This window comes from Aplysia californica, unplaced genomic scaffold, assembly GCF_000002075.1.
Source record: "Aplysia californica isolate F4 #8 unplaced genomic scaffold, AplCal3.0 scaffold00672, whole genome shotgun sequence".
Lineage (NCBI taxonomy): Eukaryota > Metazoa > Mollusca > Gastropoda > Aplysiida > Aplysiidae > Aplysia > Aplysia californica.
The window spans coordinates 200,596-226,528 of record NW_004797942.1 but is presented as its reverse complement, the minus strand read 5'-3'; the positions used below and the strand labels follow the sequence as shown (position 1 = coordinate 226,528).

The following is a 25,933-nucleotide window of genomic DNA, read 5'->3' as shown; positions in this document are numbered from 1 at the left end:
AAACCCTGAGGGAGAAAGAAAAATAACATTACTTTTGCATGTGCATATCCCCACAACAATATATCTATCTTTTCTTCTTATACTAGGTAAGTATTTACTTCTTATTGGCCAAAGGCTTGAGTTTCCACGTGTCCTCGTCCTCATCGTACATAGCTCTGTTGTGGATTTTCACTTTCTCCTCACTTGGAATGAAGTTTTCAATGATCAGCATCCTGGGAGAAAAAAAGACAGTAAAGACTCCTCTGAAAAACAGACTGAGGTTAATCGCTATAATATGTTGTTTTATGCCTTTATAAAAAACTGTATGGTAATTTAAGAGGCTGGACCTCTCAATTTAACATCCAGCAGTAATATAATCAAGCCAAGTAGGTGAAAAACTCCTGAAAATAAAACCTGGTCCAAAAATATCCTGCGGAGGTAAGGAAAAGTAAAATAATACTTATCCAAGTAAGTGGCAAATCATAAAAATGAAACCACCCAAGTATTTAAAGTCCCATCTTTTAAATTCAAAATGAATGAGTCAAGCGAGAGATGAGCCACAAAACCTCCTGAAATAATCCAAGTAGAGTTAAAAGAAAAAAAAAGTCATGTCTGGTTTTCAAACCACAGTCAGCCGCACAGCACACATCACCCACAACGTCTCTGTAGGTGTCGGTTAAGAAGTTTGCATCTTTGTCTACGGTTGAAACTACATAACTTCTTCCCCATTCCACACAGCAAACCATTACGCGGATGTACTAAAAGCTCAATGTCTTGAGATTTATTCTGCGTTTGAATGGTTAATTTCAGGGCCTTAGTTTTTGTTCTAGACAAGTGTTTGTAGAGTACCCAATTTTTCTTGAGTCTCAAGAGCAAGAAAGCGTACTTAGGGTGTATTAAATAATCATTACCATAAATTCAAGGATACACCTAAAAGGGGGGGGGGGCAGAAAAGAGGTTAAGTTAACTTACAAGAGGCATTTTATTTGTCAACCACTCTGAGAAGGGGATTAAGTTAACTTAACCATTTACCAGTTACAGGCGTCGTCACGGTACATCACAAGAGGTATCGGAAGGTGCTGATAGATCTAAACCATGAGGTGAATTTGCGAAATCTGCAAATGGTCTGTTCTGCTAGATCTACACAGATTAGCATCATATTTTTGGGATGGACTAGGAATGCAGCTTTTTTTTAGTCTTATCTAGAACAAAATCTACTGCCAGATCTTCTGTACTGTTCACTAGACAAGTAACAAAACAACTGTGATGGGTCTGCATCTCTACTGATGTTCCACACCCCGATTGCTTATTCCCATTCCCCCTCCCTCAGACCCATGCACACACAGCCACATGTGTGCTGGCAGCAAACCCATCACAAAACGGCACAGGCTAAGCTCGTGTATCGAATTGGTCTTTTTTTTTTTTACACAGTTTATAAAATGCAGGCATTTCAGGCACTACTTGTGACTTCTCTTAATACATTACTTGCCCAGTGCCAGTAATTATCAACACAAAACCTAATGTTTGCCATAATGAACACTCGGATTCAACGAGATTTTAGGTCAGGCCCAGCGACCTCGTTGAATCTGAGTTCCACAGTACAAGATCTAAAACTGTAATAGGCAAAGTACGTAACAAGTGCAGGGCAAGGGTAGTCCCTTGGAATAGAGTAGACAAAGTTTATTAGTAGATAAAAATACTAGAAATACGTCAGCAGGGGCTGTTTTCCTTGCAAGCCACATCGCTGAGTTCGTGTGGTTGGTTGAATACAAGGTATTTTGTTGATTTCAGGAGCAAAAGTAAAATAAAAAACCGAGGAATACTCCTCCTTTCATTGAATGTGGTTTTCACAGTATTAAAATCAGTTAGATCCCTGTAAACTAGGGGGAAAAAATCACTTTCCTATCAGGCCTTCTCACTGACCTTATAGCGAGGGTTGCCTCCAACAGCAGCAGCAACTCGAGCAAACTCCGACATGGGTCGTCTGTTCCCCACAGCCGAGGTGGGCCTTTTGGCCATGGTCTCCGCGCTGAAAAACGCACAGCAGCAGGGATGAGAAGTGTTAAAGTCTAATACTAATACCAGAGAAGATGTTTTTCTTTTCTGTTTGTGACGGAAAAAAAAAGTTTCCTCGGCAACACTGGTGACAATATCTAAACAATTGAGTAGGACATATCTTATTTATTAACAGTAATATGAAATATCATACTGTACAGGAAGCATCTGCTCCCAGGAAGAAAGAAAAGAACACTTACTTTAAAAACAAAGCAAAAAAATCTTGATCCGCACTGAATGCGACATTTATTGCTAGAATGTGTAGGAGATTGTAAAAAAACAGACGCTCTAATTTGCAAAAAATCTATCACAACAAAACGAAGCGAAGCACACCTTCTCCCCCCCCCCCCCCCCAAGAAGAAAAACCCTGAGGGAGAAAGAAAAATAACATTACTTTTGCATGTGCATATCCCCACAACAATATATCTATCTTTTCTTCTTATACTAGGTAAGTATTTACTTCTTATTGGCCAAAGGCTTGAGTTTCCACGTGTCCTCGTCCTCATCGTACATAGCTCTGTTGTGGATTTTCACTTTCTCCTCACTTGGAATGAAGTTTTCAATGATCAGCATCCTGGGAGAAAAAAAGACAGTAAAGACTCCTCTGAAAAACAGACTGAGGTTAATCGCTATAATATGTTGTTTTATGCCTTTATAAAAAACTGTATGGTAATTTAAGAGGCTGGACCTCTCAATTTAACATCCAGCAGTAATATAATCAAGCCAAGTAGGTGAAAAACTCCTGAAAATAAAACCTGGTCCAAAAATATCCTGCGGAGGTAAGGAAAAGTAAAATAATACTTATCCAAGTAAGTGGCAAATCATAAAAATGAAACCACCCAAGTATTTAAAGTCCCATCTTTTAAATTCAAAATGAATGAGTCAAGCGAGAGATGAGCCACAAAACCTCCTGAAATAATCCAAGTAGAGTTAAAAGAAAAAAAAAGTCATGTCTGGTTTTCAAACCACAGTCAGCCGCACAGCACACATCACCCACAACGTCTCTGTAGGTGTCGGTTAAGAAGTTTGCATCTTTGTCTACGGTTGAAACTACATAACTTCTTCCCCATTCCACACAGCAAACCATTACGCGGATGTACTAAAAGCTCAATGTCTTGAGATTTATTCTGCGTTTGAATGGTTAATTTCAGGGCCTTAGTTTTTGTTCTAGACAAGTGTTTGTAGAGTACCCAATTTTTCTTGAGTCTCAAGAGCAAGAAAGCGTACTTAGGGTGTATTAAATAATCATTACCATAAATTCAAGGATACACCTAAAACTGTACCTTGAAAAGAACCAAAAATGAAGTCAGCCCAGACAGAGCGGCGACAGGGAGCTGACCCCCGTGGCCCCGACGTGATAAGGCGCTTGGCGGGGAACCCCCCCCGCTACAACCAAAATTCTACTGCCTGTACACCAAGCACTCTACAACAACATGCTGCTGACTGATGTGAAGGATGAGAAGGGGACTCACTTGAGCTTGAGCTCCCTGGTCAGCTCCATCTGCGTCTGCTCCAGCTCCTGCCTCTCTCTCACGTGTTCCTCCTGGATGTCCTGGATCTCCTGGCGCGTCGCCTGAAGCTTGCCAAAGAGCTGGAGGGATAGTGGTGGTGGGAAGGGGGAACATGTTTTATTTTGTTATAGTGAATAGTTCAGGGTAGACAAGTTTTGTTTTAGCATAAATGAGAAAAAAGGAGTAGACAGGTATTATATCAGAAACAATGAGAAACAAATTGAATTATGCACGAAATTAATTTAACAGCAGACAATTTTAAATCTACTGTGAGAGTAAACTCACTGTTTCCATGGCTATTTGCGATTAGCCTAGGTGACTAAGTGTATTCTCTGGATCAAACTTTATAATGTGATACCCATATTTCCATTAATTGTGTCGTGATAGTATGAGTGAATGCTTACGCATTAGTGTTAATCTAAAGAGCTTAGGTATGCACATTCATTTTCATATACTTCGTGTTAAGATGAATGTATTGCAAAAAACCTAGAGCTTTTTTGATCGGGAGTGGGCGCTGAAGAAAGTATCTGGAATATCATTATTGACGGCAAGGAAATGAGTTGCAGCAAGCTCTATCAATAAGATAATGAGATTAACAGCAAACCATTTTTCTCCATTGTGAATATAAGAGAAAAAGCTGACGTGAAGCCTATGACGCTTCACTTGAAGGATACACACGGAGAGGACTGACCTTTTTAAGCTTCTTAGTCTTGACATCAACCTCCTGCTGCAGCGACTGGTATGTCTCCCGGATCTCTATGGCTGTCTCCTCCTTTTCCTCCAGCTTCTGTTGCATCTCTCGCTCTTTGCGCTAGGGAGTTAAAATTATGTTGTAAATTTGAATTTGTTGGGAGAGAGCGAGAGAGAAAGAGGGAGGTTAAGAGAGAGGTCAAGAGGTCAAGACAGACAAAAGGACAGACAGTCAGAGACAGAGAGATAGAGAAAGAGACAGACAGAGAGATAGAGAAAGAGACAGACAGAGAGAGTGAGAAAGAGAGGGCAGGGTGAGGTATAACAGGCAGGCAGTCATTACATATGAGTATGTGTGAAAGAGAAAGAAAGACAGAGACAGAGAAAGAAAGACAGACAGACAGACAAAGACAGACAGAGAGAGAAAGAGAGACAAACAGAGAGTGATATAAACAAATTGCAGGATCTTGCATTGATTAGTATACACAAAATGAAAAAATGTAGCAAGTATGCGTGCATTTGCATTAGTAGAACCTGAAGTATTTCTATTCGCTTTGCATCTAATACAAAAACCTTTTCATACACAGTATTCGCTGCTCCTTACTTCTAATTTTTATTTAACCCTAGAAGCGCTCAGCGTTTCACCGGAAGTAACCCGCCAAAAATGCCCCGCCGCCAGGGCCGATCAGTTGTAAAAACATGGGGGTTTGTCGGGGGGGAATCAGCTGAGATACCCGAAATGTATACCTGCTACTGAAAAATGACCATTTACGGCTCAACAGATGATAAAAAAGCATATAAAAGCATATATTTTCTTTAAGCTGATAGAATGAGCCATTTAAAAATGATCAGCGATCAAATAAATACAAATCAAGCCGAGAACGCGATTGACTCACAATTAGTACATCAGCACGCGAAACATGTGATAACACATAGCGTGTAATCTCTCAGCGGGACCCCGTCACTTTATCGATCGATATCTCGGCCAAGAGACGCTCTACGAGGTCAAGATAACTTGCAAAGTCATTGGTCACTATTTATAACTTTGAGCTGTAATTGACTACGTCATTTTCCATATAAGGAATACTGGAATTTTCCATTGAAAAAGGTCAGCGACTATGCCCTTAATATAGGGCCTGCGCGCTTCCCGGTCGAAGTAGGTCAGCCCTATATATAGGGCGTGCGCGCTTCCCGGGTAGCCCGGCTCATGCCCTTTATACAGGGCCTGCGCGCTTCCAGGGTTAATAACAATTCCATGGGGCGGTCACGGCTCTTAGTTACTAGTACTTATTTTCATCTTAGCACCATCTTCTTCCATTCTCTCAAACAGAGCTCCTTTCATCTCACCTGCTGTTCTGCAATCTCTCGGCGTCTGTGCTCCAGAGCTCTCTGCTGCTCATTCGTGTGGTCCACAATATTCTTCCCTCCAACAAGGAGTTTGCTCTCCATCGCCTTTGAAGCACACATTTTAAAAAATCAAATTAAAATCAAAATAATAATTTCTAAAATACTAAAATAAAATAAATCAATTAAAAACAACACATTTTTCAATCATTCGATAACATATGAATAGAACAATTATGCTCTCATAAGACAAATCCATCAGAATTCTCCCCCCCCCCCCCCCAATCTTCAGTTTTTACTTTCATTATCTCCATCTTCTCCATTATTAACTCACTCCTCTCTTTTTCCCTCATTCAGTACCCCCCCCCCCCCCTTTTTTTTTTAAAACTCTTTTTCTCTTTTCTCCAAACATATACCCTCTCCTTCTCTCACTAGCCCTGTTTCCAACTGTCTCACCCTGCCACCAACCCCCGCCCCCCACAATCGTACAGCCACTACTCACCTTAATCTTCTGAGCCAGGTTGTCTCTGGAATCCTTCTCCTGCAACAGCGTCTGCTCCTTGTCCTTCAGAGTGGACAACAGTTTTTCTTTCTCCTGCAGATCAAAGATGGACAGACACAATGATCAGACATGCAAGCCCATCATTACACTCTTTTTATCATTTGAGAATCCTACTTTTGACCAAAGAGAAGAATGAATCGAAGCAGCTCATGCTTTAGTTTGTGCAATTAAAAAATTTCTTACTAGAACTGAGCCAACGCTTTTAGATGAGTGCCCACCTGATCATCAACCGTTGCTCATTAAGGGCACTACATCAGGTGACCCAAAGGCAGTGAGCTCATATTTTCGCTCTATGTATACTATGGGGACAAATAAAATTTGTATTTTATTTTTATATTCATTATTTTCCGGGATTACAAATGTGTCTTGTATTCTTATCTTATTCTTTAAAATTGTTTGCAAGCTGTTCAAATGTGCAACAAAATTTTTCAAGAGCGAGAAAAACGTTTCTTCTTTTAACAATTGTACCAGAAATCTGTATCTTATCTAGGTTTTCTTCACCATTATGAATTGGAATTTTTACAAAATATTTCTTAAGCACATTCAAACAATACCACAGATTGAGAAACTGCAATAAAAATTATTTTTAAATCTTAGGCTTAGTATATCTAAACAGCTGGCCGACAATTGTTTTTTTTCTAAAACAACAGCAAAAATCAAGGCAATATAAATAACTTTCAGCAACCTAACATACTTCAGCAATGAGAGACTGGTTGTTCAAAATGGCCACTTTCTCTTGCTCAAGTTTAGCCTCCTGCTCCTTCATGAATGCTTCTGTGTCGTCTTCATCATTCTCTCCTTCTTCGTCCTCATCATCCTCATCTCCTTCGACTATTTGACCTGAGGGATGAACAGTTACACAAAATATTTTGATATATTATGAAATATCTCAAGCCTATATGAAAGAGCCACCAGGATAAACACTGAGAGAGAACTCTTCCACTCTTTCCGAACAAAACCTTGATACATCATTAATATCCGCTGCTGTACCTGTGGCTATCTACACTCTATCGTCAAAATTGTATTCTATAACTTGTTCCCTTTTTTCTTCATGCTTGCAACACTTTTATATGCTGTCTAGAGCCAAGCACAGGTAACTCTAACATGCAAAACTAAAACTCAAGGATAGCTCGAACAATATGCCATTCCCCACTGAACTAATCTATATTTTCTTTGTATTGGCAGCACAGTTTTCTTGAACACCCACAAGAATGTGTAGAACAGCTTTTCTCAAAAAGCCTGATTACAAATTCATCTTAACCTTTATAACTTCAATTTCACTTCGTAAATAATATCCTTTTTCTCCACATTTATTGGCCACCATCAGACACTGACAGATGAACTTTATTTATTATTTTTAGACTAACAGAAACTATATGACCCAGAGAGAAATACAATGGTCCTTGATCTGTGCGAGTCGTTCATGGAGTGGGAAGAGAATCAGAGGTAACTCTACCCTTTCAATTCTGACCCAAGATGACGCTCAATGCAACGGAATAATAATCACTCATTCCTGTAGAAACTTAAAAGGATTAACAGGCCTGCATAAGAGTAATAAAAGTAACTTTCAGTGAGAATGCTTGTATTCCTTTGTAGTGAAAATTCTCCTCTGTCACGATACAGCAGCATTGGTGACCCAATCACTTCTCAGTGGTTAGCTCAGAGGTCCACATACAGCACATCTACCAGTAAGCTCATCATTTTAGCAGGACTAAAAGAAATTAAAAGAACACAAAAGGACAACAAAAGAAGAACATCCAAAAACACTGCTCTAGCCCTGGGGCACTAAATTTCTTTTTTTTCCTCACACATAAGGACAATTTGTACAAAATGCACTAACCATCTCTGTTTCTCCTACTCCTCCTCTTCTTTTTCTTCTTTGGGCCCCCTTTACCTTCAAGCTGAGATTTCAATCTGTGTGGATAAACAAACAAACAAAAGAATTAGATGACAGTGAACAATAACAAACAATTTTTTTAATGATGCATTACTTTTACATTGTCTGTGTATACCACACACAATTTGGAAACATTTCTGAAAATGATAAAAACAAATTCATTAACAGGTTTAAATGAATTGGTGTGATTTTTGCAGCAGTATGGGGTACCAGTTCCATAATCACATATGTTCTCTATGTAGTTTTCTAAATGCAGAAGTCTATATTTTTTCGAGTTTCACCTTTTGTCCAATTCGCCTCAAAAAGGGATTTCCCACCATGCCCACGAAGACCATAAATCTTTTACCAATAGAAGTAATGTGTCAACTATGCAATCAAACCTTTTTAACGCAAACCATCAGAGTGAATTAAACATTTGTTTTCATCTCTCCCCAGCTTGCCCTGAAATTGTTCCAGAAATATTAAAAAGTGTCTGTCGGAAAATAATAAATTTTAAAGAGCTTAGAGCTTTTTTTTTGAGCATGAATACATAAGTTCAATCTATTATTACTGTTATTAGTAATAGAAGTAAAAACAGCAGCAGCAGCAGAAGAAACAGTAGCAGTATTCTACAATCATCTGTACCACTATTACTATAAAAATTATAATTATATTATTATTATTATTATTACCACCGGGTTGCCTTCTAACAACCTTTTTTCCAGATACTTTATCTTTGCTGATCATGTTTAGCTTTAATAATAGAAAAATCCCATTCTTAATCGAAAAGCACCATGTTTAAATTCAAAGGGAAAGCAGTACAGAAATATCATTATTATTATTTTTCTAGCTGTACATTCAAACTCAGACATGAGACGGACCGCATGATTTCCTCCTGAAACTCTCTCAAAAGAGCATCCTTCGGGTCCTCATTGATCACCGGCTTGTTCTTGATGTTCTTGGCTCTGTTGGCATACCTGGGGAAGAGGGGAACATATCATTAACTCATTTACTATCATGCTGGGCTATGATCTGGACAGCTTGATTCTCGGCTTTTGTGTGGGTGGTTGGCAGGTGCTCTGGTGTGGTTTGTTCCTTCTTTCCTATTGCACATCTATCAGTCTTACCTATCATCTTTTTTTTTGTGAGAGGACAAGGCTTATCTTAAAAACAAGGAAAACAATACCCCAGGAAAACATGTAAGTTCTTGATCAGAGGTTGTCTTCATTATAATTTTTTTGGGATTATTTCAGACGTCAATCTCTCTACGTGGGTGGCACTATGAGTCAACATCAATATAGAAACAACCATGTGCACCTGGAAAAAAGAAAAAAAATGACAGACAAGAAAAAGAACGACAAAGCGTTGACACTTTTTGTCTTCTAATATTACAAGTATAGAGGTTTGAGTAAAAAGACGCACATGGCTAAAGAGGTTAGGATATATGAGCCTCTCAGTAATGACAGTTGTGATGCTTATTGGAAGGATGACAGGCAGTTCATCCCCCCCCACCCACACCCCCCTTTCAGCCTCCACGGCACGTCAACTGGACAAGAAAACACAGTAAGTAAAGCAGAAAGGTTGTGACATATAATAATAATATAATAATAATATATAACATTTATAGAGCGCATTTCCAAAAAAAAGTAGCTCAATGCGCTTTACATTGGAATACCCATTTTTCAAAAACCTTTCTTACTACTTCCTTTCTTCTCAAGCAATATACATTAATGCACACACATACACACACACACACACACACACACACACACACACACACACACACACACACAGACTATTTTCATCCAGACATAGGAAAAGAACAAATGTAATGAAAGATAACGTTAAAAGCTTATGAAGGATAGGCCTGTAGGAACAGAAAATGTTTAAGATGTCTTTTGAAGCTATCAAGTGTTCTTATTTGTCTTAGTTTCATGGGTAATCTGTTCCACATAAATGGACCAAGATATGAGAAAGATCTCTCTCCATATGATTTGTATGATTTTACAGGTGTCACAAGTAGGGTGTTATCGTTCGATGATCTTAGGTTTCTCCCTGGTTTATATATACTGATAAGTTCTTGTAGATAAAAAGGAGCAGTTTTATTTACACATTTGAAACACATGACGCAGATTTTAAATATTATTCATTCTTTTACAGGGAGCCAATGCAGTTCTTTTAATAATGGAGTGACATGGTCTCGTTTTTTAGATCTTGTTATCAGTCTAGCGGCATTGTTTTGAATTACTTGTAAACGATTCAAATATTTGTTGTTCAGACCTGCCAGGAGTGAGTTACAATAGTCTAATCTAGATAGGATAAGAGATGTTACCAGTGTTTTTGTGGTCTCTTCGCTTAAGTACTTTCGAACTAGGCCTATCCTTCTCAGCTGAAAATAAAGGGATTTGGACAGAGATCCTACAAACGAGCCCATTGATAAGTGGTGGTCAATATATACACCGAGATTCCTGACAACTTCTTTACTAGATGTCATATGCCCATATAAATCAAAGTTGACACTTTCCAGATCTTTATTTAATCGTGGATTTTTTATAAGAATGATGTCTGTCTTTTCTTCGTTTAGTTTCAATTTGTTTACTGTCATCCACTTTTTGATTTCATAAAAACATTGTTTAGTGATGGAAATCATGTTTGGTAGATCTTGAATGGTGCCATTAACATACATTTGGGAATCATCGGCATAAAAATGATAATTCAATCCATGATTTTGTAAAATGCTTGCTAAGGGCTGTGTATATAGTGTAAAGAGCACTGGTCCAAGAACGGACCCCTGTGGAACTCCATAATCGAGCCTGACCTGCTTTGAAAAGCTATTTTTAATTTGCACTGACTGAACTCTTTCTAGTAAATATGACTTAAACCATGAAAGCACAGTACCCGATAAGCCAAATGAGCGCTCAAGTCTTGTGAGTAGAATAGCATGGTCAATTGTGTCAAAAGCTGCGGACAGATCCAAAAGAGTTAAAAGACAGATGTTTTTGCTATCAATGGAATCCAATAAATCAGACGTTACTTTTAAAAGCGCAGTTTCGGTACTATGATGAGTTTTATAGGCAGATTGGTAAATTTCCTCAAGACCATTTTTTCTCATGTGAGACAAAACTTGACTTAAAACAATCTTCTCTAGAATTTTTGAGACAAATTGCAAATTCGAAACTGGTCGATAGTTTTTAAATTCATTTTTATCAAGCCCGGGTTTTTTCAATAAAGGTTTTACAATAGCTTGTTTGAAAGTATTAGGTACTGTGCCAGTGGCAAGTGACATATTCCCTATCTGAGTAATGTGAGGTAGGACAATATCAATACAGGTTTTGAATACATGAGCAGGCATTGGGTCAAGGTCGCATGTTTTTATGGTTGACCCATTAATACAATTTAAAATATCACTATTCGTAACTGGACTAAAAGAATCTAATATTTGTCCAGTAAATTCTGAAAATTCCAAATTTCCATTTGGCTCTAGGTCGAGAGAAGAGCGTATGGTATTAATTTTGTCATTGAAAAAAGTCACAAATAAACTACAAAGTTCGTCATCTGATGTTGCAGAGGGGAGAGGAGATATTGTTTCTTTTCCCAGAATAGCATTGGTAGTCTGAACGAGTTGTTTGGGTGATTTAACATCTTGTAATTCATGTAGATAGTATTTTTTCTTGTTATTTTCGGTGATTGAGTTGACTTTGTCTCGGTGGTTAATAAAGATGTCTCTGTGAACTTGAAGTTTTGATTTCCTCCACCTGCGTTCTGCCTGACGTCGATGTTTCTTGGCCTCTTTGATTTCAAGTGAAAACCAAGGAGAAAAGGGTCTCGATGAAATGTTTCTTTTTACCATTGGCGCATGTTGGTCGATTGCCGCTTTGAGGCACCCTACCAGTTGGGAATTGAGGGGGGGGGTGTTAATCTCTGTTAGAGGGCTAGGGACTTCTTATCTCTCAATCCCTTCCGCAATCAGGGAATCAGGGAAAGTAATTACCTCAGGGTAGTAAGCGTTTCATCGTAGTTGTAACTTGCAGGACCAATATTGGCTACCATGACAGTCCTTGCATTGCCACCAAGGGAATCTTCAAATAAAGAAAAACAAAGAAATAATATACAAGAAAGAATTAGAGCTAAAATCTCTAAATTAATCAACCACGAATGGATCCTTTTTGAAAATTTCATTAACTTAAACCAGACAAACTATGCACCAATCATCATTCATAAAACTGAGTTGACATACTGTCAACCAAGAGGCAGCATTACATAACACTTCGAACCCCATTCCCCCTCCCCTCACCCAACTCCTGGTGAGAACTCCCAACACTGGGTAACTTTATGTTGAGTAAAGTTACTTCCTGACCACCATTATACAATAATACATGTCTGTCTTTACCAAAATTAATGCCTACAGCAGTACAAGATCTGCATCCATTTTGGTTTTTAGTTCTTTATTTGTTACTTTTTCCCGATCACTATCTGGACAACTGCTCTTAAATTATTTCTATAGCCCAACTTCAAACCAAGTCAACACTCCCTCAGGAAAAGCTAGAGGTTCTTGATCAGAGGTTCTCTTCAATTCGAAGAAAAAAATAAATAAATAAAAGTGCCTCATAAGCAAAATGAAAGCTCCAGACAGTATTAAAACCTATACTTTTGTGAAGCATGCATTATAAAAGATAGAAATTCCAGAATAAACAAAAACTGAAATCCAGATTAATTAACAAAGCCGATTCATCAGTGTTATTACACACAAAGAAAATAAGGATAGTGCTTCAATTTTAAGCACAAACTGACCTTGAAGCAGTCGGGTCAGCTTAGAGTCCCTGTAAGGAATGTGAGTGCTTTTGCCATCCACCAGAGCAGAAATGACATTACCCAAAGTTGACAAGGACAAATTGATTTTTGTGGCCTCTTTAAGACGTTCGCCCTGCAGAGAAAGGAATCAGTCACCATTGAAGTATGTACAGTAATAGCAGCGAGTGTATTGTGTTTTTAAGTATAAAAACAAAGCGCAAAAGCCACACTGACTGGCCTGGCAGCCCAGGTTGTGTTCCGTGGACCCCTGGTCTACATCCACTGACGTTGTCCAGCATTCCTAGTTGGCAAGCAGTAGTGGCCCCTGCAGATGCTTCTGGTCGATAAAATCTAATAATGATATACTAATAATAATAAAATTAACAGAACCTATTTTTGGAAGACTCTCTCTAATCAGAGGTAAAAAATTTCCTGTCAGCTAAATGACAACAGCTAGCCATCTTCAGAAACAGACACAAACAGCACAGACAAGAAAAAGACAGAGAGGAAGCAGACCACGCGCACCAACCACCCACAAAAAGTATCCAGCCCCACCAAGTAAAGTACGGATCTAAATGCCCAACACTGCCAGCTCACCGTAGCCCCTGTCTTGCTCTGTCGCTCGCTGCCAGCCAGATCTACCATATTCAGTTTGCCCACACGGATGTGGTTCTCACCGTCAGCCCCTTCCTGGAGACACGTAGACATGAATCAGATACTGTTTCAGTTTAGTTTTTGTAAGAGCTTTACAATACTTGCAACGCAAATAGGTCATATAAATGATGAAGATTAGAGATGTTACTGGAAAGTAATATACAAAGAAAAGAAAGAAGAAAGATAAGGATGACAGACATTTGATAGGAAAGAAGAAGTATACCACACCACAGCAACTGCCAATCCATCCACTCAGTAACTATACAGGCAAAAGGACATCTGCATCTCGAACAGAACTAAATCAAGTAGAAAAGACAATCTTGAAAACTCCTAAAATAATTAAGCTCAGGTCCGACCCCATATGGGATTCAAACCAGAGTGACTCGCATCATAGACCAGCATGATACCAATTAAGCTCAAGGTAGTTTGCCTCTGGAGACAGGCAGCACCTTGACAAGACACAATCATCATAATGAAAGACCAAGTTTTGAAATATTAGACCACATATTTTATTAAGAATTACAGTCAGACTTACGAGCCTTTATAAGCAAAACAATTTCATGTAAAGAAAAAAATAAATCTGTTCACCTCTCTTTTCTTATCTTTAAGTTGACACTCACATGAAAAAGACACTTATCAAGGAGAAGAATAAAAATACCTTGTTGTAAAATTTACAATCAATTAACAATGAATCAAAAAGAAGAGACAGGAATCAGCAACCAAGATGGACTCCCCCTCTCCTTACCTCACTGCATTCAATGGTCACAATGAAGATAGCATGAGACCGGGAGCTGTGCAGGTTCATGTTGGTGGCCCTAGAAGAGGAATATAAAACAAAAACTATAATATAAAAAAAATAAAAAACCATAAGCATTGTCCTAATTCTGGAGCTAGAGTTTGAATAAAGGCACCCACAATAACACAATGACACAGTAACAGCCATTTGGTGCACATGAAAAGGCAAGATATACAGATTGAAACAGCAGAGTTTGAGTAAAGAGAAGCACATTGACACAACACCAAGCAAGAAGATATACAGACCGAAAAAACAGAGATATAGAATAGAAGAAGGACCTGCAGCAGCTTCCTGTTTTGATTTTCATCTATGCAACTGTATTTGCGAGTATGTAAAGTCTGAATAACTGTCAAATGGAAAAATCTGGAATTTTGTGACTGACAGTTAGCATGCATGATTGAACTTTATAAATATTGTCTCATTGATTAGTCCGAGTGTTTACTAAAGGAAAAATTTGAAGAAAATAGTTCACAGACAAAACGAGATGTTCTCATGATTTTGGTGTTAGTGACAGAAAGATGAGGTTCTTCACTAATGCACGTTGGAAAAGGGAGTTCAATTCCAGGGGAAAAAGTTGACTTCATCAAATATAACAACTTTTCTGAGATCAGTATTTTAGCTGGGTCAATGTATCCCACTCAGTTAGTTTTAGTAAGAGTTTTACGGCACTTTCAACACAATAAGGTCATATAAGAGCCGAAGAATAGATTTTGTGTTACAAGAGATTAACATACACAAAAAAAGAAGGAGGAGAGATAAGGACGACAGATGTTTGATAGGAAAGAAGGAGCAAACAACACCAGAGCACCCGCCAACCACCCATATATCCCACTCAGCCTGGGTTGTCACTGACAGGAATGGTTAAATCAACCCACCTCCTTAACAATCTAAATTGTGTCAACGATAGCATCAAACATTTACAACCAATTACAGAGTCAGACTGAAGATGGCATTACTTTGTCAAAAACAGATGGATGACAGCAACACTGAAAAGCAGGAACAGACCATTCTACAGCCCCAGCGAGACAGCTAGCATTCAAGACAAAAGATAGATACTTAGTGAAATAAAAAAGAAAGACAAAAAAAAAAAGAAAAATATATTGATTTTTTTATCTTCCACTGGAAGAAATGGAGAACATGATTTTGGCAGCTCCTGCGACACAAAATATGCATACACATAGAATCATATCAACACACCACATTCTCTCCCTCCGACACACGTAATTCCTCCCTCACAACCAACACATAACATGGTAACTCTATGGACAAACGCAGGACATAAACATCAAATTAAATATAAAAATGAATGACATCTATGGCCAAAATAAGAACAGCAAATAAAAGAGAAAAAAAACCAAACCACTGGAGACTAAAAAGAGCAATAAACTCTTACCCCACAGATCTGTTGTTGTTGCCAACATTCATCACATGCTCAATTTCTTTTACACTTTTCGTCACAAATGATGATAGGTCCTGGAACAAGCACAAAAAAAAGTAATGAAAGACGCAAATGTGATTTCAAGCTTAGACACTTCAGGCAATGTTAAAACATGAGTTTACTTCCATCCAGACTTAAAAATTAACTCAGTTAAAAGAAGCCCAAGTAAATATGATCAAATTTCAAGAACTCCGTTATTCATCAAAACATGATTGCATATTACTATAGTACAATTTACAATAAGTTGTATAACTGAATATTCACAAAAACAATACTCAAGCTAAGTAACACCCTAACACAACATACTCATCTATTTTTGTAAAAATCTTATATAGAAGTCTTCTTCTCTACTTTCCCCTGCTAGATCTCCGGGGTAGTTGACTGCTGGTTCTTCAACCCACAACGCATCTGATTTTTATGTATGTGACAATTCTTAAACATAAAAGTAATAACTTGTACTCAAAAGAACATTTTGATTTACTTCTCAAAGAAAGGAGTAACCCTGGAGTGTCGCAGGCAGCTGAAAGTCCAGCTCAGATATTAGCAGTCCACACTTGCAAGACCTACCTTTACATAGACGCCTGTGTCTGTTCTCTCCTTCAACTCCAGCCTCTTTGTTTGATCCTTGGACAACAAGTCTCTGATTTCTTCCTGTGAACAATTGATGAGGTTAGGAACTACTTTCCGAGTGATGTAACAACAGAAAGGACAAAACAGGATTTCAACATCTAGCTGTACAAATGCAGTAAGCCCAGAAAGCAAAATTTTTTAAGAGAGGGGAAAAAAATGGTATCATTCTTTTAACAGTTGTGCCAACATTTTAAAAAAAGTTTTGGTAAGTGTTTTACGGCACTTGCAACACAACAAGGTCATATAAGTGCCGAAGATTAGAGGTTAACGAACATAAAAAGGAGGGGAGATAAGGATGATAGATGATAGAAAAGAAGGAGTAAACCACACCTGAGCACCCGCCCACCACCCACATTGTTTTTTTAACCTTCAGAATTTGAACAAATGACATTAACTGCTACATCAATTTGTTTGTATTATTACAAGAATATATCATGTTCACAACATACAGGTAATCTCTGAGCATGTACTTTCTTCACAAATAGAAAAAAAACAACAGGTTCAATACTTCAGAAAATACAAAAAACAAACAAAGACCACAAAAAGTGATCAAAGAGAAGTTTTTCCTTCCCTTTGAATACAAAGATTTTACGCACATTTGGAACATGTTTGAACTTAAATGTAGTTATAACAGACACAAAAAGGTAAAAAAATTATTAACAAAATTCAAGTATATAATATAAATATACAGGATAAAGACAAAAGAATTCCACTGTTAACTCTTTCCCTGCCAGTCTTAGTGATCAGTCATTACTATATTCCATCATTTCTTCTCCATGCTAGTAAAACTTTTTACGGCAAACAAAGACCGATTACTTTCACTGAAAACTTTTGTTGGAAATGAGCAAGCATCAGTTTGATTTCTGGGACAAAAATCTACAAATCAGTCTCTCACAAGACCACATTCAATATGAAACACACTGGTCGGGCACAAACATGGAAAACCCTGAGGGATGGAAAGGTCTAAAAAACAACACTTTGGTACACAAACCCATCAAAACTGAGGAACACACCTGGTAGATCTCCAAGTAAGAGGCCCGGACTAAGTACTGTTGGTTCTGTGACTGTGAAATGTGCTGAAATATCTGCTCAAATGAGTTGGGAATCACTCCCCACTCTTCCTTACTGGCTTTTGAACCTAATGAATTCAACAAAAAAAGAGTAAGAAACATTTTAAAACAACAGCACAAAAAAATAACCCTATTCGATTCAATTTACTTTCAGGAATGAAATTTAAGTGTAGTCCTTGAACAGCAGAAAGGAACAGTAAAATAATATATAAATAGACAAAGAAAAGGCGTACAGCTGAGAGGTGAATACAAACCATTGATAAAACATGCAGGCATAGATATAAAAAATAGACGAATCAATTTTTACTGTGTATGTGTGGCCTTTTGCATCTTGACAGATGATCTTAAAGCAGTAAGCATGATACAGGCTTGTCTGGTTGGTAGACTTAGAAAAAGTAAATTATACTCCAAAGGAGAGACATGGTCAATAGGTTTGGGATCAAGAAAGGAGTAAGGGTGCATCGTATTACATATTAGGTGTGATAAGGCTTTTATTTTCTGTTTTGTTTTGTTTTTTCAAGGTAGACAGAACAAGCGAGATCAATTTTTTTGTTCTCTTTTGTTTTGTTTCACAAAGAAGAGAAGCTTAAACAAATTTTCAATTTAAAGGTATGAAAAACATTTTAAATTGCTCTTTAGGTGAAAAAAAAACCTAATAAAAATTTAAGCTAATCTTCTAACCTACATTTCTCTATTACTTCCATCATCTATCATTCATGGTACCTTTGAATCTGTGAAGAAAAGCAAACTAACACTGCAAAGGTCTTGCAGTGCTAGGAGAGAGTTTTTGTTAAAGGTACACTGACAGCTCAGTTTCCCATCCCTTCCACCGAAGGCTTGAAAACTTCATAACTTCAGCCCGCTTGTCCAAATTTGCCCTCTCATTACTTTAGGGAGGAATCCAGGAAGAAAACGTATCCGACAGTCTACTGAAATTATTCACAGATTTTCTATAGGTCAATAGTCAGAAAGCAAGACCAACAAAAAAATAACCTAACCTCCCATTCATGAAGTAGAAGTGGCCGGCCAGCAAACTGACGGTTAGAGCAAACATCGACCACTACTCACCTTGCATAGTGTGTGTCTTCCCCGTGCCAGTCTGACCATAGGCAAAAATTGTTCCATTGAATCCCTGGAGCACAGAGTCCACAAGATCGTAGAAAGTCTCGTCATACAGGTCTCTCTGTTTAGAACTGATAGAATAAAAATGCAAAAATTCAATAAATTTGAAAAAGGAACTACAAAAAAAAATTAAAAACCCCAAAAGATAACTTGTTAAATAATTTACAACTTGTATTTCTAATGATATTTTAAAGTGTAAATTCCATCATTACCACACAGAAGTATCAAATGATCCAACTATGATGACAGTGTGAATCCAGAAAAGAAATTGGAATTCTTATTGTAATGCTGCTTACATAATAACATACATTTTTGGATTAATGAAACAATAACGGCAAGATGTAAAAAAAAGTCATGAACAATTGACTCTCCGCTTCATTGAACTCATTTCAAAATGACTGGTCTCAGAGTGAAAACGTTCGTTGAGAAAATTATCAAATTGGCTTTTTCATTCATAGCTCAGAACAAGTCAAAATTGACCATATGAATCATATTTTGAAATTTACCTCTATTTGTAAATTGAAAAAAAAATTCAGTGGTCCCTAAGGCTTATAGTTTGGATCACTACAACAACTCAACATTCATCACATAAGATCATATTTCACAACTTACTTCCAGTTGTAGACAGAGTCAAAAGTGAACTTCTTGCGAGGCTCAGATTCCGCACCCTTTGGGTTCTTTACCTCAATCACCCCTCTCTTAACGTCCATTTCCACGACTCTGAAAGAAGATTTAAAAAGAAAAGGAAATATTTAAAATCAGATCAAACACAAGAAACATTATTTCAAAAAAGGGAATTTTTTCATAGTTAAAAAAACGTGATAAACGGTCATTTCAGTGTTCATTGTTTCAGGAAGCAACATCCCTGAATTTCGTACATGTCCATTGGTGCTCCGCTGCTCTCTCCAAAATGCAGCTGAGGGTCTTTCCACTGATTGTGCCAGTGCATAGCAGGTTGAATATTCTTCTGTTTCATTTCATGTCATTTCAGTGTGAAAACTGCAAGTGATATTCAGTCAGTCATTCATTTTATAAGAGAAGAGAGAGAATAATATTCATTACACAAGTGAAACTGAGTGAGTTCTACTAAAGAAAAATATGTATATTCATGCAGTTACATTTCTTCCTTTAAGACTCTTACATCAAGGGCAATAAAAGCAACACGTGATGAAAAAGACCAGAGCTTGAAAAAAAAAAATTGAAAGTTTGGAAACCTAATTTTTGCACCAACAGACCACTCTTACTTTTTCTACTCGGTAGATTCCAAACACATGACAATCATACGTGCTCGTAAACTCACCGTTCATGCCCATCAGATGTTTCCTTTTGATTTAGGGGTCGACATCTCACCACGACCTTCACACATTCAGGCTTTTTTGACTGTAGAAATATTCATACATACAGAGTCCATTAAAAAAGACATTCAAAAGTCAATTTAACAAACTTCTTCCGACTGAGCAGATTTAGTACAATTCAGTATATAAGTCTCTATTAATGGTCGTCTGCAGCCTCTTTGTGAAACAGTCAACACAAGAGTACACATAAAATGAATAAAAGGTCAAAATCCTTATACTTATTCAAATTTTATATATACACATCAAATGAAAAATCTCTCTCAAAGAAAGACGAAAAAAACTAAACAACTGAAAACACCTCTCTACCTGAACAAAAAGTAAGCCTCTATGTAAGAAGTTCCCTAATTGTGCCCACGGCCAGTGCTTTGAATTTCAAAGTAAGCTTTCAAGGAAAGATGGACAGAGGAATGCAAGACCATCATGTTACTTTCTGAGCAAAAGGCTGTCAGTACCAGAAGCAGGAAAACATACCATTCTGAAAAAATTAGAGAGGCGTGTCCTTCAAGAAAACCTGTTCCAAGGTGATCTTCTTTCGGTTGAATTCCTGAAAAAATAAAACTTTGATAACCAAGACATTCCAACTTTTTAGAAACATTTAACGAAAATCAAAGAAGGATTTCAGTAACAAGCGACCACCCCAACAAGTACAATAAAGAAGAGACCTAACCCTCACCCAAAGCCTACCTAACCTAACCCTCTATTTATTTAATAGCATATTTCAAGTGGTCACTCGGTACAGAATTCCTCTCAATATCACTAATAATCTAATTATTTAATCTACAAACTTTAAAATAGAGTTATATTTTCAGACACTGTCATTGAGCTATTGGGAGAAGGAGCCATGGAAGCCATTAAAATGAAAACACCACCCAGAGCCAGTTAACTTGTTTCCATGATATCAAGAGCATCTTAAAGTGTAGTAATAACAGCAGCCACCATTAATGGCTGCTCATCATCATCCAGTGCCAGATCTGCGACAGACATCGGCGATCATGGTTTTCCATTCATACCTTTGCTCGGATGCTCTCAAAAAAGCTATGTTCCCCTGATCTTTCCCTGTTACCCATTTGTTTAGGTTCCCTATGTATGTTGTTCTGGGCCTACCCCTGCCTCGCTTGCCCTCAATTTTGCCAGTGAGAGCTAGATGTTCAAGACCCTTATGTCTATTCAGGTGTCCCAAAAACTGCATTTGTCATTTCCTGATTGCTTTTAACATTGAGCGTCCCACGTGGGCTTCATCAAGCACTACCTCATTTGATTTCTTTTCCTTCCACGATACCCTTAGCAGTCTCCTAAGAAACCACATTTCTGTTGCTTCTATTTTGTTTTCACTGTCTTTAGTGATTGTCCAGCATTCACAGCCATATAGAAGGGTTGACAAAACATAACATTTCAGGACTTTCATTTTGGTGTTCATTGAGATGTTTCTATTTTTCAGGATTGGGCTCATTTTATTGAAACTAGCCTTAGCCATTGCAGTCCCCCTCCCCCCCCCCCCCTTTCAGAAGAAAACAAAACCCCTTTTAAATTAGCCTTACGGCAGCCCTTAAAAGCCCCACCCACGACTCACGCACAAATCGTGTGTGAGGTGACTGGTCACTGTTCTGTTTACCAAATCTGTAAGTAAGTAACAATGGACATTGACGTGAACTTGCAACAGAAGCGTCGCTCGTTCTCCGAGTGGCGGGATCCGTATGTTTGCTTTACCATGGCACTCTGTCTTCATCGTCTTACCAGGGCTCCCCTTTTCAGGCCAACTTAAGAGGTTCCTTCACCCTTCGGTTTTCTATCTTAAGAGGTATTTAAACCCTTGTTTTAGAAACTTAAAGGGTTATGTCTGACAAACTAATCCTCAAAAGTTAATTATCTTCTAATTTCAGATAGAATTTTTGCATGTAAACATTTAACTCACACGCACATTCACACAGACACAGAGTAACCATGACTATGATTTAATGCTTCTAACGATTTTTAATTAACTGCAAGTTTTCAATGTAACAACAAGAAATAAATGAGTAATATTGACTAGAATTAGTGTTGTCTTCACTCGGAAGTGGGAAAGGGTGGTGGCGGTTGGGCCGATCAAAAATCAAATTAAGTTGACTAACCAAAAGAGGTCAATTCCGACTGTAATATACACAAAGAAAATTTAATAAACTGATTCATTATTCTTCAGAGCCATCTCTGGGTTCACACTTTCCAAACTTTCGATTTTGTTTTTAAAAAATGGCGGACAATTCATATTTACTAAGAAGGACGGGGGCAGACCTGCCACTCTATGAAATCTAAAAATCAGGATCTCAGGGGGAAAAAATCGTGATCAACGACAAATCACCAGGGTGACTTAAGTGACTGCCAAGCTGACTTAAAATATTTACACGGGTGTCCATAAATATATCCATGCTCTGTGTGTGTGTGTGTGTTATCATTATTTTTTTTTAAACCCTGAAGTATCACGTCCAAGTGTCTACCCCCCTCCTCCCTCCCCCTTTAAGTCTCGAAAGACGCTTCAACCATTGAGCAAGAACTTAATCTGGCCCCATTAACGGATGGTCCCTTACACATGCGGTACTCACAAGACGAAGGTCATGAGCTGCGAACGTGCAATTGAAACAGTTTTACTGACGGGTCTTGATGACGGGCCCGACTAACTAGCATTTAGACAAAGCTTGTTTTGAAAAGTAGCAGCAGAACTACGATTCATATTTTTATAATTTGAGTCGCAATTGAAACATTTATCAGAGAATTCTGAGTGGAAGCAAAAGCAAAGGTAGATCTTGAAAATGTCCAAAGTCAGAATGCCAAATCGATACTACTTCCATTAAGTAGGCCTATAGTTGCGAGCAATGTTTTAAGATCCAACACAACTTTCTTTTCCCTGTTGTTTGCAGTTCATGGCCTTCACAGAGCCCATTAAACCTGAAACTTATCTCTACAACTTATATATTTTCTGAGCTGTTCTGTGTGTCTGCGCTACTGACTATAGGCCTAGACCTACTGTATGTTAGCACACCTGAGGGGGGGGAGGGGGGGTGTTGAGAATAGCCAGACATAGTCATAGTGCCATAGGCTATTCTCAGTGAGAATCTATTCTCAGTGAGTATAGCCACTTCCTTTCGATCGTGTGTATCCCGATTTTTTTGAGCCGTTAGCACTGGACTTTTCTAAAAACGTACTCTGCCTTCTTCTCTGTCGCAGGAAGCACTCGCCAAACTTTTTGCCAGCAGGAACCCGGAGCACTATTTCCTGAAATATCGAAGCCAGATTTAGTAGTTGACTCGCCCCAAGCTGTGTTGGATCTTAAATCTAGATCTAGATCTATGGTTATGCAAGGACGAAATGTAAAGAAAAGAACGCAGCTGATACCTACGGGTCCTCGCAACTATAGACCTAGATCTAGGCTAATTTTAAGAACATTAAGGCTCACCTCATGCTCACACAGGGGTGGGGGTGAGAACAGCGGGTCATGAGCTATTCTCACCAGGGGTGAGAATATAGGTGGCCCGATCGAAATCAGGAAAATTGGGATGCTTGAGATTTGAGGCAAAAAATCGGAGTAGCCAGGTCTATTGGGGTAATGGTAATCTTACGGTAGGGGTAAACTCTGATAAGTAGGTCGACTGCTTCTGACAGTCACAGACAAAGTAACAAAATAAGGTGACTGCCATGCCGTGTATAGTGTTGTCAAATCATTGACTCGGCTTCGGGAAGGAGAAGGGGGGAAACGATGATTGCCACACGCACACCACCTATGCTTTAAAGCGTCAAACTCCCGAAACGAAATTTTAAAGAGTAATTAATGCTCACGCACCGCCAAAACTTTAAGGGGGTAGGTAATCTGCAGGTTTAATGCGTAATATGCGCACATTTGTGCGTAATGGGGAGCCCTGCTTATTGAATTTCGTTTATTTTACCCTTGCACAATATCAGTAACAAAAAGAAAACTTACAAAATAAACCCCAGCAAAACAACATAAAAAAACCTTCATTACAACCCCCCCGTCCCCCTTCTTTTTAATAAAAGAAAACAAAAATCTTTTGAATTAGTCTTACAGCAGCCCTAAGCCTGAGATCTGCTACAGTTTGGACCTCAGAAGAGAGTGATTCGCTTTCTACATTTTGACCAGTCCTGCCTAAGATGGCCACCTGTGTTGAAATGTTAACTTTTCTCCTTGATAGTGGGTGGCTGTTTTACACAGGTTTGACTGTATTTCTAATTATTGGGTTACCGAATATTGGAAAAAGTATCATTTTGCCAAAAATACATCATGTAAACATAGAAAACCAATGGGAAATGAATATTAAATTCGAAGTGACTTATTCGGACTCGAGTCCGAATATGAAAAAATGTTATTCGGACCCTGATTCTTGTCCAGCATGACATCACTTCCGACTTCCTGTGACTCGTGACTCCGGCTTCCTGTCCTGCCTCACTCGTGACTCGCCTCAGGCTGGGTAGAGACTGGGATCACTTCGGGCAAAATGGCGTTAAATTGTGCCGGAGCCGAGTTTTTATCTTATGATGAATTTGAGGCGGCCTGAAAAGTTAGAGCGCTTCTAATAAATGTTTATTTGTCAAGACGTCATCAGAAGCAATTAAAGATGGCTCGTTAGCGTGTGTCGGGGTCGGATGGGCGGCCTGCACACGTGTGGCTGTGTGTGCGTGTCGGGGGGGGGGGCGCTATCGGTCTGGGCGTTGAACGTCGCATACGTGTCAGTCCCCCCCCCCCCCCGGCAACTGATCATTATTACAATAATAAGCTAGTCTTGACGTAGATCTACGTAATGAATTGTGCGCTGGTCTATGGAATTAAAAGTTGTCGTATGCTCGGCTCTACACAGCAACACAACTTTTTCTTGGTAAACAATCTAGATGACACAGGCTTGTGTAGTTGAACGAATCGGTCTTTCTTTTTTACACAGCTCATAATATGCAGGTGCCAGGAGATCTGCTAATCTTCAATTTTACCTTTTTCTACAACAAAGAAAGCGGGAAACATGGAGAGTGGGGGGAGGGGGCGTATCAATGAGGCGGCGGGCATCGGATCGGCAGACAAGGTGTGGGGGAAACAAAAAAATGGCGGAAAATTGGAAGCACTGAACGTTAGATCTATAGAACGAAGACACTTCCTTTTTTCCGGACCCGTGTCCAAATAATATTTTTTCTTATTCGGACTCGAGTTCGAATAATGACAGCCTATTAAATTATAAACTAGATCTAGGTCTAGATTCAGATCTATGTGAGCTCAGCTAAAAAAAAAAAAAGAGAATAAGGTGTACATAGTAACCCTTGGAGAGGTGCATTATTTTGCCTCAGAAGCAGAGTAATTTTGAGATTTTCTGATTTCGTGATATCATGTGGGTTGTATCAGAAATACTCGTAATACCTTTTTATGAAGGAAGTGGCTATCCTCACCCGGGGTGAGAATAAAAATATGATCGACTTCTCATCCCGGTTGAGACTTGCCAGCGTTGGCTATTCTCAACCGGCACAGAATTCTACAATTCTGTTATATCACAGTGTAGAATTCTGAGGTTCAGAGTGAACGCTACAATGATTGGCCAAGGCTAGCTATAATGGTGAACGCGCACCCGGGTGAGAATAGAGGTGGCCTTTTATGTAATATACACAAATTCAAATAAAACCACCACATGTCTGTCTGCCTAGATAGGCTATAAATCTAGAAGAACCTAGGTCTACCCTGAGCCAAGAGGGTGCTGAAACTTATGAAAACACAAAAGATTTCCCCTACCGGGTCTGTGTATTTCATGACTTTGTTCCCGGTTACTGTGTCAAATCCTAAAAGGGAGTGCATACACAGACCCGGTAACCGGGGACAAAGTCACAAAGTATACAGACCCGGTAGGGAAACTGTTTTGTGATTTCGAAAAGTTTCAACGCCCTCTTGGCTCAGGGTAGACCCAGGTTCTTCTAGATCTATGGCCTAGGTCTAGATCGAGACAGACGAACATACATGAGCTTTTGCCAAAAGGTGGGGGTGTTTGCTTAAGGACTTTTTAAATCAACCACTACTCATGGTAAAATATGTTTTCTTCTGAA

The 25,933-nt window shown here is 38.6% G+C and overlaps 1 protein-coding gene across 1 annotated transcript in view; it reads right to left on the bottom strand.

Annotated features, from left to right (window-relative positions):
- The window catches only part of LOC101852506 (kinesin-like protein KIF3B), a gene marked incomplete at its 5' end in the record, with an annotated part of 26,913 nt that extends 6,496 nt beyond the window's left edge, over positions 1–20,417 (bottom strand). The window contains 20 exon segments of the mRNA XM_005108249.3: positions 1,903–2,008; positions 2,495–2,608; positions 3,507–3,625; positions 4,237–4,356; positions 5,583–5,687; positions 6,082–6,174; positions 6,836–6,981; positions 7,982–8,055; positions 8,899–8,994; positions 12,009–12,096; positions 12,809–12,941; positions 13,406–13,498; positions 14,208–14,277; positions 15,652–15,731; positions 16,264–16,347; positions 17,340–17,464; positions 18,465–18,589; positions 19,131–19,238; positions 19,819–19,898; positions 20,345–20,417. Of these exon segments, the coding sequence (XP_005108306.1) occupies positions 1,903–2,008; positions 2,495–2,608; positions 3,507–3,625; positions 4,237–4,356; positions 5,583–5,687; positions 6,082–6,174; positions 6,836–6,981; positions 7,982–8,055; positions 8,899–8,994; positions 12,009–12,096; positions 12,809–12,941; positions 13,406–13,498; positions 14,208–14,277; positions 15,652–15,731; positions 16,264–16,347; positions 17,340–17,464; positions 18,465–18,589; positions 19,131–19,238; positions 19,819–19,898; positions 20,345–20,347 (1,962 nt within the window).
- Between the last annotated feature and the right edge of the window lie 5,516 nt (positions 20,418–25,933).